The sequence below is a fragment of the Drosophila eugracilis genome, unplaced genomic scaffold, assembly GCF_018153835.1.
Source record: "Drosophila eugracilis isolate 14026-0451.02 unplaced genomic scaffold, ASM1815383v1 contig_2147, whole genome shotgun sequence".
NCBI lineage: Eukaryota > Metazoa > Arthropoda > Insecta > Diptera > Drosophilidae > Drosophila > Drosophila eugracilis.
In genome coordinates, this window is record NW_024573030.1 from 1,013,462 (window position 1) to 1,029,410 (window position 15,949).

Here is a 15,949-nt window from a genome sequence, read left to right on the forward strand (position 1 = left end):
GGGTGGGGGGTCGATGAATAGTCAAAAAAGCGAGTACATATAGAGCCGTGCAAGTGAAATAGAAACGGCGGCGGCGGCGGCGGCAGTCAAAAAGGCAGCCGAGCGGGGGAAGCTGAGCCAGTCAGGCGGTCGCAGGCGTCAACAGGATGCCAAGGACGATAGACGAAGAAGGACGTAACCGGGGGTGACTCGGCGGCAGTGGGTGGCAATAGGAGGAGATGATGATGAGCAGACGAAGGACCACAAAAAGTTGCGGAGGGTTGCTGCGATTACAGTGTCATTGGCAGCGTCGACGGCGTCACTTTGCGCACTGCCAAGTGCAGCCACCAGAACCGAATCCAATATCCAAATCAGAGCCACTCCACTCTACTCCACCCATCCACCCATTCACCCATTTACCCATCCCAAAAACAACAACTGAACAAAAAAAAAAGAAGCAAGGGCGAATCCACGCCCAGCAGCTACAATTGAAAATTTTATTTCATTTTTATGGCTTTTGGAAATTAAATTGTTGTCAGCGCATACAAAATTAACCAGAGCACCGGGATTTGCATAGCCAGCCAAGAGGTGTGACCTCTAACCTCCAGCACCCGGCACCCAGCATTCAGCACCCAGCACCACCCATGTTATTGTTATCTCACCCGCTGGGCCTGCGGTCTCTAACATTTAGCAAAACATTTGATTGCCATCAGGATAATCCCGAAGGGGAAGTCCCAGGATGTGAGGATGCCAGTGGATGTGGGTTGCCAGGAGCGGAGCTCATTGATTGCCCGGGAGGTGTATCACATCTCCATAAAGTCCTCAGCCGATGGCCTTAAATAAATGTTTATTTAAAATAAATGCCAGGCAAGAAAAGGGATTCCTGAAAAGGAAGAATCTCCACTTAAATGCTTTTAGCAAAGTTTTACAAATCAGACTAGAAGCTAAATTTTTAAGTGACTTTGATGGTGGTAATTTAAGTTGTTTTTCCTTAAACTTAAATGTACAGAAATTTTAATTTTTATACAATTTTTAGTTCTTTAACATTCAATGATTTGTTTTACTAATTTATATTTGTTTCTTTCAGTTAAAAGTGGCTTCCAGTGGTCAATGCTTTCTTCAATTTTAATCTTTAAGTTTTCCCGGCTCAGACAGCCCCAAGTCAATTTGCAATTAGATCTTATCCGGAGGCAAACGGACACTCGGGATACGGGAAATTGAGCCAGGTCCCGCATAAAAAACTAAACACGCAGCAATCAATCGATTAAAAAAGGGCAAAAAGGGAAAACTTTTTAGTCTACAATGGGCGCTAGAGGAAGCTAAAGGCGGCGGAGCAGGCGGTGGATGTGGATAATAGCCCACCTATGGTGTCCAGGTCCGAGGTCCTGCAGGAAGAAAGGACGCCCCCCGGGGACCCGCAGCCAACTCAAGGAAGTGGCCTGGCTGGCTTTTGTCTAATGCGGCGCTTATCTCGATATTATTTGGCCATAAAAAAAAAGGACACGGACACATGTCATTTGTTATGTGGCCAGTTTAACGAAGGGAGTGGACAACACTCGACGAAAAATCATAGTTTCTTTACTAGGAAAGGTAAGTCTTGAGAGATTTTACATGATAAACTTAAAGTTTTTACTTTATATATAATATAAGAGCTCATTCCTAGAAACATATTCCTAAGAAAATTTTTTGTTTCAACGAACTTTGATTTAGATTTGATTTTTCCAAAGTGTAATTCAGATTTTCTGTCTCAGAGAAAATGCAAAATATTCCATAAAAGCTAGAAATCGAAACACCACCAAGAAAGCCGACACCAAGATGCCCTGCCATTAGAATATTTTTCGATTCAGCAGCCATCCTTCGGCTGAAACCGAATCCTCCAGCATAGAAGAGAGAACCCATTCCATTTCGAAGGACAAAGAAAATTGCAACATTTCACATGTCACAACGAGGGCGATTTCCCAAACCATAATAAAATGGACCATATCGAATCCTGCGGGTTCCGTTGATTTCCTCGCTCCTCGCCCCCTTGGAAAAAACACAAAAATAACAAAATAACCCAGTGAGCCAGCCACGCGCGTTTCAAATCCCTTTAGTTACAGTGTTTCAAAATTAAATATTTACATTTTGGATGCGAACGCGGAGGCGGATGCGGATGCGGATGCGGCGGGCATGAGGCCTCGGAATCTCGATTCACATGTGGGTGTTTTTGGCCGATGAATGGTGGTATCTAGATGCTGGATACTGGCCATCTAATAGGTGGTGGCTAAAAGTCCGTCAGCTGTCAGTGGACACTTGTCGTGGACAGGGACAGGGACAGGGAGAGGGATTATCTAACAGTTCAGGGGATATATTATATATCCAGTAATATAAATATTTGTAAAGTTCACAGCATTTTGGAGGTAGCATTCCTTCTGGAAAACTAAGAAATAACTTAAAACTTACATAGATCATTTCCTATACTGATAAGCATCTTGTAGTATCACTTGAAAAGTTTTTAAGGTTTCTTTTTAATAACATTTATAACTTTTCATTTTCATTTCTTTCAGTACATAAACAACTATTGTTGGACCCCTTGAAGAACGCCACTGTCTGTCACATATGAGTTTAGAGCATCAATTCCCCCGTTGAACGGCTGAGGGGGTGGCCACCATCCAGTTGGCGATGCGCGTTTATTTAGTAATTTGTTTGTCTACCGACTTAGTCACGGTTTATGGTTGACATTTATTTTATGAGCGTGAAAAATATATCACTCGCCCATGGCAACCATCCACAATGGGATATCAGGCAGGTGGCTGCACCACCACCACCACCACTACCCACCCACTTGCACCACTTAAGCCAATTTTGATAGCGGTTTATTGATGGTCGTGCGATGGACGATGGAAGATGGGCGATTTGTGCGTTAGTCTCGCCCGAGTTTGCTGATTGAATCAGTGCGGTTGAGAATGAGATCGATGGGCTTCTCCTGGTATATAGCCAATATCCTTGGCCGGATGAGTCACGGCAAATATCTCCGATTTGCAATGGGTGAGTTGCATGTTTTTGTTCAACTATTTAGTGCAATATATCTTAAATCTATATCATTGTGGAACTTAAAGAATGGTTTTATTGTTAAACTAAGAAGTTTTCTTTTCCATTTTAACTTAAAGATGCAGAACCTTTAGAAGTATTTTCCGCTGTTCAAAAGTCCTCGAATTTTCTCTTCGTGTGGCACTTCCTTTAGCCAGTATTGTTAACCGCTTTTAAGCGCATCAATTATGCCAGGAGGCTCCTTAGAAACTTATTGGCCTATAAACTAATCGCATAATTGCACAAAAGTAATTATCCTTGGGCTGAGCCTCGGCTAGCTTATTGTGTAGCAACTATGCGGCATATATCCTATATCCTGCATCCTTAGTGCTTAGCCCTTAGTCCTTATCCCCTGGCGCTCTGATTTTTCCACCTTGCTGGCCAACTATGCGGCTCATCCGCTCCGCTGAACGCCGCCAGAAGGAAGTGCCGTGTAGGACCCAAATCGCAGGACGCAGAATGTTGAAAGCAGAATGCAGGACTCAAAAAACGCTGGCAAAACAGTTGGAAAAACACAACAAGCCGAAACAACAACAAAAACAAACACACAAGGACATTGCCTTTGTTTGCAGAAAGCGAAAGAGAGGTGAAATTAAAATCAAGCTGTTGATAGCAATCACACACTCGAGGCTGCTCGAAATGGATAAATGCACAGCTAGAAATACTTACTTTCGATGTTTCTCAAAAATAAAGCCGTTTAAATTTTTCTTTATTACGTATTTAAACTAAATATTTTATTAAGAATATAAATCTCATCTAATCATACTAAGGAATTCATAACTTATTACATTTTTATTTCAGTGTAGATGTCCTGGCTGTCCTTTCTACAATTTCGATGGCGATGTGATGGCTGATGGCCGAGAGAGAGAGAGAGAGTGGGATGCATTCATCACTAGCAGTCACATGGCCAACTGCTTTGGCTTCCGGCTTTCGATGGCCAGAAGAGAATCGCCGAAGCTGAGAATCAGCGACTGTCATTCATCATTCCATTTACTGGATGCATGCCTTTTCTTCAGCTCTCATGGATCTCTACAATCTCCGCCTCTTCATCTGCATCTCGGGAAACTATGGCAAGGTAAGGCAAATAAAAGTAGTTAGGGTTGACATCCTGAAGTGGCCCAGTAGTGGCTTTGTTGTTCGTCCGATTTGTGTTTGTCGAGCGTGCAGTAATTAAGTTGAAGTTGCACAGCAGATCCCCGATAAGCATTGGGATCAGGATGCGGCCACGTTGGTTAGGGATAATCCCCCGAAAGGATCGACAGGACGTTTTACCCGTCGATCCTTTGTGCCTCTTTCTGAACATCAATCGGGGCAATCGGATTGACATTTTTAGATCGCCGGATCAGTATCTGTTAATTTCAGCAAAACGATAGTGAACTCAGGGTAATTGCTTTGTAAGGGATCTTTTAATTAAGGAGGCATCTTTTTTTGATCTAAGTAATTAAGGATTTAAAGTTAGTAGAATAATAAGATATAGATCACATTCTATAAAGGAACATTACAGTTGTCAAGTCAAGTCTAAGTATGTTTAAGAATTAATCCTTAACTACTGAGAAATGCAAAGCTCTTGGACTCCAACGATAATGATATTAATCGACTTTTGCCTAGTCATTAACTATCGATATTTGCTCTGTAGAACGGTAAAGATCAGCAATGAAGATCACTCTATTCTCCCCCTCCCTCATTTCTCCTTTAATTCTCGGCTTTTGCGGCCAATTAGCTGATGCCACAAAATGAAATCATTTCTCACAGCTATTGTTGGCTGGGCAAAAGTAATTAATTGCCAGTGGATTTTTTTCCCTCTTGCAACTCGGCTACCTTCGGTTGAGTGATTCTCCAAAACGGACAGCCAATCGAAGCGAGAGTCGGTCTCTGCAAGTAAAAAAAAAAATAAGACTAAAGACTAAAAACTGAAGACCGCAGAATTGGACGGAAGACTGGGCCCGAAGACTGCGCCTGAAGAAGGCTGCGATTGCAACCGAGAGAAGCGCATACTTTCCAAGGCAATTATCGAATGCCAGCGTGTCAGCCTCGACTCCCGATTCTCTGGTTCCCCGTTTCGTCCAGATCCATCCGTTTCTTCAGTCTTGGTAGATTCTCTACTGCTCTACCAGAGTCGCCAGGGCGTCGCCGTCGGTTGGGTTGAAGCGGGACTTTCGGCCCGTCTGCAGTTTCAGTTTCCCTGACGCCAACAACGCCTCATCGTGTTCGTTTGGCCGCCAGAGCCGTCAGAGCCGCCACCGCAGCGACGCCAGCAGTAACAGCACCACCACTAACAGCACCACCACTAGCACCACCAGCACCACAACCAACGCCACCATACTAACACACGATGCCTGACGCTCTGAATGATAGTGTTGAACATCTGGCCTTTTTCGATAGATATATCCTTCGATATATATTCAATACTTTCCTTATAAATGTTGATATCATAAGCATATTAAGAAGTTGTTGACTTTAAGAAAAACAACTTGTAAATTATTTATGTTCTTATTAGTTTTTGTACTCAATTGATCACTTTTTAAGTACATATAAAAGTGATTCTTATTCACGATAATACAAAGATATAGCTTTTCCTTATATTCCAGGTGTATCCTTGTCATCTCTGGCTGGTTAAATGGCTCTACGCAACTGCAACTCTTTCGTTGCCCCAAATTGGCCTTGAGGCAATGATTGGCTGCCGCTGCTGCCCAGATGCCAGCACCACCACCGCCTCCTCACCGTTCTCCTGTCTCTCGCCCTCCCCCCTTGTTGCGTTTCTTTCGCACTGATCTCAGCTGTCGTCGCTTGTTAGTGCAGACGCGTGTCTTTTCCTCTCTCTCTAAAAACCAGGCACCATGTGTGTTCCCCTCTCTTTTGCGCCAACTGCCTGCCTCAACGACCCCCCTCCAGCTCACTGCTCTAGCCCTCCTGCTCGCACTCGTATTGGCATTAGCGTGAGGCGTTGATGGCGATGGCGCTGAAGCTGGCGCGCATGCGCAACGCAACCACAAAATCGCAATTGCCGGGGCCAAAAACCAAAATGAAAAAAATAAGAAAAAAAGAAAACTGAAAAAATAAAGGCAACAAAAAAGCTGAGCTGGCACAACGTTGTAAGACATAGTTTGTTGCCAGCCTCCCCCCCATCACCCCACACCCCTGTGTTTGTGTGTGCGGGACCTCCCGCAGATAATTGCCCATCATCTCATCAAGTTCCGCCCAGCTATTTAGCAACCGGGGAGCTGGAAGAGGAGGATCGGAGGGGGTTTCTCGAGAGCAATGAAACCCACAAAACAAGACACCAAAATGATGAACGCGACCACGCAAAGTAGAAGTAGCTGCCCGATCTGGGGAGTCCGAGGACGGAGTCTGGCTCCAGACTATTAGATCCCGAGCCCTCGTAATCGAGGGCTGATCCATGAGTTGTCGTCCATTTCGAAATTAATGGTAAGTGTTGATTTTTGTCTTTATTTTTAAACAGCTATGAATTACTTAACTTATGAAGCCTAGTAAGTAATGGTAAGTTTTGGGGAAATTAAATACATGTCAATAGTTATAAATAACTTAAATTAGTCTATGTAATATCGCAAGTGGTTGTAGAACTTAAATGGTATTCTGATATACATATTATAGGATTCCTGAAACTTTTGGAGCGGCCTTAGGCTGGCGCCACCAACGTTCAGCAGCAGCTTGGGGCGGCGGCTGCAGATCGGCTCCAAATCGCACAAGTCGAGGTTGCAGCTTCACTCCAACCACCCGGCATCAATAGCACCACCGACGACGAAAAAGACGGAGACGACCAAGGAGAACCAAGCACGTTAATCGAGTCATATCGATTTTGGCGTGGTTCGTGTCTCGGACGTTTTACCCAACCACCGCCCTCCATCCAGCGCCACAACCCCCACCATCCCTGAAAAAAAGAGAGGGAGGGGCCGATCCCATCAGCGGACTCGTAACTAAATTGAATCCAATTGCAGACGAGCCGGACCAAATAACTGTGAGACATAATGAATGAGTGTTGGCCAAATTGCAACTTGGCTTGCCAGCCGACCCGTTAAGGGTTAATGGGTGGGCGCCAACGGGGCTTAAAGGGGTCCAGGGGAGGGTGCTCTGCATCTTCAGCTTGATAGCAATGCCACTAATATCTCAATTCGCCAGTGAAAGGTTCAACAAACTGCTGAACGGGCCACCCACCTGGGGGCCCAACACCTGTCCTTGATGATGTTCCTGGACTCGCAGTAAGTTTAAATTTGCACTTTTTATTCTGAACTTTAGTTTACCAAATCATTTTTTCTCTGCAGGCGACCAAGTCAGTGAATTATACCTCTGCTACTTACACAAGGAATTATTAAAAATCGGTAAGTTATCCCAGGGAATGATACTCGTATCTCACATTTAAACGATTTTCTGGGTTATTGAAAAAAGAGCCCAAAATATTATCACGCCCATTTTTGTCAATGTTGTTGGAAAAAAACTTGAACTTTAAGTGCAAAGTCAGAATGCAGCCGGTTTTTTAGCTCTAGTTCGGCCAAAACAAGACGCACAGCCAAAAGAACGACTGTTTTGTGCTGCTAACGACCAATACTTACCACCCCTATCACTCGTTTTTCGATTTTGGGAAAATCAATTTTGGCCCAAATTTCGCATTTTTGATAAGGGGTACCATCATCAAAATTTCCAAAATACGGCCAAAAATTTAGTTTTCCATATTTGAGTGCAAACCAATTGGGAATCATTGCAATCAAGTTACGAGCCCTACGAGGTATTACATTCCTAGTTTGGGCCATTTTTGGCTTTGGTATTGCAAAAAAACTGATTTTTTTATGCCGAAAAGTATGTTAAGTCTTTTAGCAGCAGAGATTCCGGTTTCCTTGCCGTTTCTTAGCTTTAACTTTCTCAAAACAAGCCCCATCACTAAAACAATGACTGTTTTATACAGCTAACTACCGACTCTTAACAATCCTATACTTACTTTTATCATTATTGTTCTGCTTTTTCGGTGCGAGCTCTGTTTTAAGGGCTGAAAAATCAGGAAACCGATTTTTAGAGAAATTTGCAACTTTTTTTGGGGTTTTTAGCTCTAGTTCGGCCAAAACAAGACGCACAGCCAAAAGAACGACTGTTTTGTGCTGCTAACAACCAATACTTACCACCCCTAAAGTCAATTTTGGCCCAAATTTCGCATTTTTGATAAGGGGTACCATCATCAAAATTTTCAAAAAACGGCCAAAAATTAAGTTTTCCAGATTTGAGTGCAAACCAATTGGGAATCATGGCAACCAAGTTACGAGCCCTACGAGGTATTACATTCCTAGTTTGGGCCATTTTTGGCTGTGCTATGGCCAGAAAACTGATTTTTTTGCCCCCAAAATATCGTATACGTCGGGTGACAGCGAGATGCCGGCTTTTTTGCCGTTTCTTAGCTCTAACTTTGTAAAAACGAGCCGCATAGCTAAATCAATGACTGTTTTGTGAAGCTAACTACCGAAATTTAGAACCCCTATACTTACTTTTATCATTATTGTTCTGCTTTTTCGGTGCGAGCTCTGTTTTAAGGGCTGAAAAATCAGGAAACCCATTTTTAAGAGAAATTTGCAACTTTTATTGGGGTTTTTAGCTCTAGTTCGGCCAAAACAAGACGCACAGCCAAAAGAACGACTGTTTTGTGCTGCTAACGACCAATACTTACCACCCCTATCACTCGTTTTTCGATTTTGAGAAAGTCAATTTTGGCCCAAATTCCGCATTTTCGATAAGGGGTACCATCATCAAAATTTTCAAAAAACGGCCAAAAATTAAGTTTTCCATATTTGAGTGCAAACCAATTGGGAATCATGGCAATCAAGTTACGAGCCCTACGAGGTATTACATTCCTAGTTTGGGCAATTTTTGGCTTTGGTATTGCAAAAAAACTGATTTTTTTATGCCGAAAAGTATGTTAAGTCTTTTAGCAGCAGAGATTCCGGTTTCCTTGCCGTTTCTTAGCTTTTACTTTCTCAAAACAAGCCCCATGACTAAAACAATGACTGTTTTATACAGCTAACTACCGACTCTTAACAATCCTATACTTGCTTTTATCATTATTGTTCTGCTTTTTCGGTGCGAGCTCTGTTTTTAAGGGCTGAAAAATCAGGAAACCGATTTTTAGAGAAATTTGCAACTTTTTTTGGGGTTTTTAGCTCTAGTTCGGCCAAAACAAGACGCACATCCAAAAGAACGACGGTTTTGTGCTGCTAACGACCAATACTTACCACCCCTATCACTCGTTTTTCGATTTTGAGAAAGTCAATTTTGGCCCAAATTCCGCATTTTCGATAAGGGGACCATCATCAAAATTTTCAAAAAACGGCCAAAAATTAAGTTTTCCAGATTTGAGTGCAAACCAATTGGGAATCATGGCAATCAATTTACGAGCCCTACGAGGTATTACATTCCTAGTTTGGGCCATTTTTGGCTGTGCTATGGCCAGAAAACTGATTTTTTTTGCCCCCAAAATATCGTATACGTCGGGTGACAGCGAGATGCCGGCTTTTTTGCCGTTTCTTAGCTCTAACTTTGTAAAAACGACCCGCATAGCTAAATCAATGACTGTTTTGTGAAGCTAACTACCGAAACATAGAACCCCTATACTTACTTTTATCATTATTGTTCTGCTTTTTCGGTGCGAGCTCTGTTTTAAGGGCTGAAAAATCAGGAAACCCATTTTTAAGAGAAATTTGCAACTTTTATTGGGGTTTTTAGCTCTAGTTCGGCCAAAACAAGATGCACAGCCAAAAGAACGACTGTTTTGTGCTGCTAACGACCAATACTTACCACCCCTATCACTCGTTTTTCGATTTTGAGAAAGTCAATTTTGGCCCAAATTTCGCATTTTTGATAAGGGGTACCATCATCAAAATTTTCAAAAAACGGCCAAAAATTAAGTTTTCCAGATTTGAGTGCAAACCAATTGGGAATCATGGCAATCAAGTTACGAGCCCTACGAGGTATTACATTCCTAGTTTGGGCAATTTTTGGCTTTGGTATTGCAAAAAAACTGATTTTTTTTATGCCGAAAAGTATGTTAAGTCTTTTAGCAGCAGAGATTCCGGTTTCCTTGCCGTTTCATAGCTTTAACTTTCTCAAAACAAGCCCCATCACTAAAACAATGACTGTTTTATGCAGCTAACTACCGACTCTTAACAATCCTATACTTACTTTTATCATTATTGTTCTGCTTTTTCGGTGCGAGCTCTGTTTTAAGGGCTGAAAAATCAGGAAACTCATTTTTAAGAGAAATTTGCAACTTTTATTGGGGTTTTTAGCTCTAGTTCGGCCAAAACAAGACGCACAGCCAAAAGAACGACTGTTTTGTGCTGCTAACGACCAATACTTACCACCCCTATCACTCGTTTTTCGATTTTGGGAAAATCAATTTTGGCCCAAATTTCGCATTTTTGATAAGGGGTACCATCATCAAAATTTTCAAAAAACGGCCAAAAATTAAGTTTTCCATATTTGAGTGCAAACCAATTGGGAATCATGGCAATCAAGTTACGAGCCCTACGAGGTACTACATTCCTAGTTTGGGCAATTTTTGGCTTTGGTATTGCAAAAAAACTGATTTTTTTTATGCCGAAAAGTATGTTAAGTCTTTTAGCAGCAGAGATTCCGGTTTCCTTGCCGTTTCTTAGCTTTTACTTTCTCAAAACAAGCCCCATGACTAAAACAATGACTGTTTTATACAGCTAACTACCGACTCTTAACAATCCTATACTTGCTTTTATCATTATTGTTCTGCTTTTTCGGTGCGAGCTCTGTTTTAAGGGCTGAAAAATCAGGAAACCGATTTTTAGAGAAATTTGCAACTTTTATTGGGGTTTTTAGCTCTAGTTCGGCCAAAACAAGACGCACAACCAAAAGAACGACTGTTTTGTGCTGCTAACGACCAATACTTACCACCCCTATCACTCGTTTTTCGATTTTGGGAAAATCAATTTTGGCCCAAATTTCGCATTTTTGATAAGGGGTACCATCATCAAAATTTCCAAAATACGGCCAAAAATTTAGTTTTCCATATTTGAGTGCAAACCAATTGGGAATCATTGCAATCAAGTTACGAGCCCTACGAGGTATTACATTCCTAGTTTGGGCCATTTTTGGCTGTGCTATGGCCAGAAAACTGATTTTTTTGCCCCCAAAATATCGTATACGTCGGGTGACAGCGAGAGGCCGGCTTTTTTGCCGTTTCTTAGCTCTAACTTTGTAAAAACGAGCCGCATAGCTAAATCAATGACTGTTTTGTGAAGCTATCTACCGAAACTTAAAACCTCTATACTTACGTTTATCATTATTGTTCTGCTTTTTCGGTGCGAGCTCTGTTTTAAGGGCTGAAAAATCAGGAAACCCATTTTTAAGAGAAATTTTCAACTTTTATTGGGGTTTTTAGCTCTAGTTCGGCCAAAACAAGACGCACAGCCAAAAGAACGACTGTTTTGTGCTGCTAACGACCAATACTTACCACCCCTATCACTCGTTTTTCGATTTTGGGAAAATCAATTTTGGCCCAAATTTCGCATTTTTGATAAGGGGTACCATCATCAAAATTTTCAAAAAACGGCCAAAAATTAAGTTTTCCATATTTGAGTGCAAACCAATTGGGAATCATGGCAATCAAGTTACGAGCCCTACGAGGTATTACATTCCTAGTTTAGGCAATTTTTGGCTTTGGTATTGCAAAAAAACTGATTTTTTTATGCCGAAAAGTATGTTAAGTCTTTTAGCAGCAGAGATTCCGGTTTCCTTGCCGTTTCTTAGCTTTTACTTTCTCAAAACAAGCCCCATGACTAAAACAATGACTGTTTTATACAGCTAACTACCGACTCTTAACAATCCTATACTTGCTTTTATCATTATTGTTCTGCTTTTTCGGTGCGAGCTCTGTTTTAAGGGCTGAAAAATCAGGAAACCGATTTTTAGAGAAATTTGCAACTTTTTTTGGGGTTTTTAGCTCTAGTTCGGCCAAAACAAGACGCACATCCAAAAGAACGACGGTTTTGTGCTGCTAACGACCAATACTTACCACCCCTATCACTCGTTTTTCGATTTTGAGAAAGTCAATTTTGGCCCAAATTCCGCATTTTCGATAAGGGGACCATCATCAAAATTTTCAAAAAACGGCCAAAAATTAAGTTTTCCAGATTTGAGTGCAAACCAATTGGGAATCATGGCAATCAATTTACGAGCCCTACGAGGTATTACATTCCTAGTTTGGGCCATTTTTGGCTGTGCTATGGCCAGAAAACTGATTTTTTTGCCCCCAAAATATCGTATACGTCGGGTGACAGCGAGATGCCGGCTTTTTTGCCGTTTCTTAGCTCTAACTTTGTAAAAACGACCCGCATAGCTAAATCAATGACTGTTTTGTGAAGCTAACTACCGAAACATAGAACCCCTATACTTACTTTTATCATTATTGTTCTGCTTTTTCGGTGCGAGCTCTGTTTTAAGGGCTGAAAAATCAGGAAACCCATTTTTAAGAGAAATTTTCAACTTTTATTGGGGTTTTTAGCTCTAGTTCGGCCAAAACAAGACGCACAGCCAAAAGAACGACTGTTTTGTGCTGCTAACGACCAATACTTACCACCCCTATCACTCGTTTTTCGATTTTGAGAAAGTCAATTTTGGCCCAAATTTCGCATTTTTGATAAGGGGTACCATCATCAAAATTTTCAAAAAACGGCCAAAAATTAAGTTTTCCAGATTTGAGTGCAAACCAATTGGGAATCATGGCAATCAAGTTACGAGCCCTACGAGGTATTACATTCCTAGTTTGGGCAATTTTTGATTTGGTATTGCAAAAAAACTGATTTTTTTTATGCCGAAAAGTATGTTAAGTCTTTTAGCAGCAGAGATTCCGGTTTCCTTGCCGTTTCTTAGCTTTAACTTTCTTAAAACAAGCCCCATCACTAAAACAATGACTGTTTTATACAGCTAACTACCGACTCTTAACAATCCTATACTTGCTTTTATCATTATTGTTCTGCTTTTTCGGTGCGAGCTCTGTTTTAAGGGCTGAAAAATCAGGAAACCGATTTTTAGAGAAATTTGCAACTTTTATTGGGGTTTTTAGCTCTAGTTCGGCCAAAACAAGACGCACAGCCAAAAGAACGACTGTTTTGTGCTGCTAACGACCAATACTTACCACCCCTATCACTCGTTTTTCGATTTTGGGAAAATCAATTTTGGCCCAAATTTCGCATTTTTGATAAGGGGTACCATCATCAAAATTTTCAAAAAACGGCCAAAAATTAAGTTTTCCAGATTTGAGTGCAAACCAATTGGGAATCATGACAATCAAGTTACGAGCCCTACGAGGTATTACATTCCTAGTTTGGGCCATTTTTGGCTGTGCTATGGCCAGAAAACTGATTTTTTTGCCCCCAAAATATCGTATACGTCGGGTGACAGCGAGAGGCCGGCTTTTTTGCCCTTTCTTAGCTCTAACTTTGTAAAAACGAGCCGCATAGCTAAATCAATGACTGTTTTGTGAAGCTAACTACCGAAACTTAAAACCTCTATACTTACTTTTATCATTATTGTTCTGCTTTTTTCGGTGCGAGCTCTGTTTTAAGGGCTGAAAAATCAGGAAACCCATTTTTAAGAGAAATTTGCAACTTTTATTGGGTTTTTTAGCTCTAGTTCGGCCAAAACAAGACGCACAGCCAAAAGAACGACTGTTTTGTGCTGCTAACGACCAATACTTACCACCCCTATCACTCGTTTTTCGATTTTGGGAAAATCAATTTTGGCCCAAATTTCGCATTTTTGATAAGGGGTACCATCATCAAAATTTTCAAAAAACGGCCAAAAATTAAGTTTTCCATATTTGAGTGCAAACCAATTGGGAATCATGGCAATCAAGTTACGAGCCCTACGAGGTATTACATTCCTAGTTTGGGCAATTTTTGGATTTGGTATTGAAAAAAAACTGATTTTTTATGCCGAAAAGTATGTTAAGTCTTTTAGCAGCAGAGATTCCGGTTTCCTTGCCGTTTCTTAGCTTTAACTTTCTCAAAACAAGCCCCATCACTAAAACAATGACTGTTTTATACAGCTAACTACCGACTCTTAACAATCCTATACTTGCTTTTATCATTATTGTTCTGCTTTTTCGGTGCGAGCTCTGTTTTAAGGGCTGAAAAATCAGGAAACCCATTTTTAAGAGAAATTTTCAACTTTTATTGGGGTTTTTAGCTCTAGTTCGGCCAAAACAAGACGCACAGCCAAAAGAACGACTGTTTTGTGCTGCTAACGACCAATACTTACCACCCCTATCACTCGTTTTTCGATTTTGGGAAAATCAATTTTGGCCCAAATTTCGCATTTTTGATAAGGGGTACCATCATCAAAATTTTCAAAAAACGGCCAAAAATTAAGTTTTCCAGATTTGAGTGCAAACCAATTGGGAATCATGGCAATCAAGTTACGAGCCCTACGAGGTATTACATTCCTAGTTTGGGCCATTTTTGGCTGTGCTATGGCCAGAAAACTGATTTTTTTGCCCCCAAAATATCGTATACGTCGGGTGACAGCGAGAGGCCGGCTTTTTTGCCGTTTCTTAGCTCTAACTTTGTAAAAACGAGCCGCATAGCCAAATCAATGACTGTTTTGTGAAGCTATCTACCGAAACTTAAAACCTCTATACTTACTTTTATCATTATTGTTCTGCTTTTTCGGTGCGAGCTCTGTTTTAAGGGCTGAAAAATCAGGAAACCCATTTTTAAGAGAAATTTTCAACTTTTATTGGGGTTTTTAGCTCTAGTTCGGCCAAAACAAGACGCACAGCCAAAAGAACGACTGTTTTGTGCTGCTAACGACCAATACTTACCACCCCTATCACTCGTTTTTCGATTTTGGGAAAATCAATTTTGGCCCAAATTTCGCATTTTTGATAAGGGGTACCATCATCAAAATTTTCAAAAAACGGCCAAAAATTAAGTTTTCCAGATTTGAGTGCAAACCAATTGGGAATCATGGCAATCAAGTTACGAGCCCTACGAGGTATTACATTCCTAGTTTGGGCCATTTTTGGCTGTGCTATGGCCAGAAAACTGATTTTATTGCCCCCAAAATATCGTATACGTCGGGTGACAGCGAGAGGCCGGCTTTTTTGCCGTTTCTTAGCTCTAACTTTGTAAAAACGAGCCGCATAGCTAAATCAATGACTGTTTTGTGAAGCTAACTACCGAAACTTAGAACCCCTATACTTACTTTTATCATTATTGTTCTGCTTTTTCGGTGCGAGCTCTGTTGTAAGGGCTGCAAAATCAGGAAACCCATTTTTAAGAGAAATTTTCAACTTTTATTGGGGTTTTTAGCTCTAGTTCGGCCAAAACAAGACGCACAGCCAAAAGAACGACTGTTTTGTGCTGCTAACGACCAATACTTACCACCCCTATCACTCGTTTTTCGATTTTGGGAAAATCAATTTTGGCCCAAATTTCGCATTTTTGATAAGGGGTACCATCATCAAAATTTTCAAAAAACGGCCAAAAATTAAGTTTTCCATATTTGAGTGCAAACCAATTGGGAATCATGGCAATCAAGTTACGAGCCCTACGAGGTATTACATTCCTAGTTTGGGCCATTTTTGGCTGTGCTATGGCCAGAAAACTGATTTTTTTATGCCGAAAAGTATGTTAAGTCTTTTAGCAGCAGAGATTCCGGTTTCCTTGCCGTTTCTTAGCTTTAACTTTCTTAAAACAAGCCCCATCACTAAAACAATGACTGTTTTATACAGCTTACTACCGACTCTTAACAATCCTATACTTGCTTTTATCATTATTGTTCTGCTTTTTCGGTGCGAGCTCTGTTTTAAGGGCTGAAAAATCAGGAAACCGATTTTTAGAGAAATTTGCAACTTTTATTGGGGTTTTTAGCT

General features: G+C 41.1%; 1 protein-coding gene across 1 annotated transcript; it reads left to right on the forward strand.

Annotated features, from left to right (window-relative positions):
• The first annotated feature begins 6,306 nt into the window (after positions 1-6,306).
• On the forward strand, positions 6,307-6,849 carry LOC108103546. Its single transcript, XM_017209074.1, is given in 3 exon segments — positions 6,307-6,427; positions 6,661-6,782; positions 6,784-6,849. Coding segments are annotated over 3 exon segments (309 nt in total).
• Positions 6,850-15,949: the final 9,100 nt, after the last annotated feature.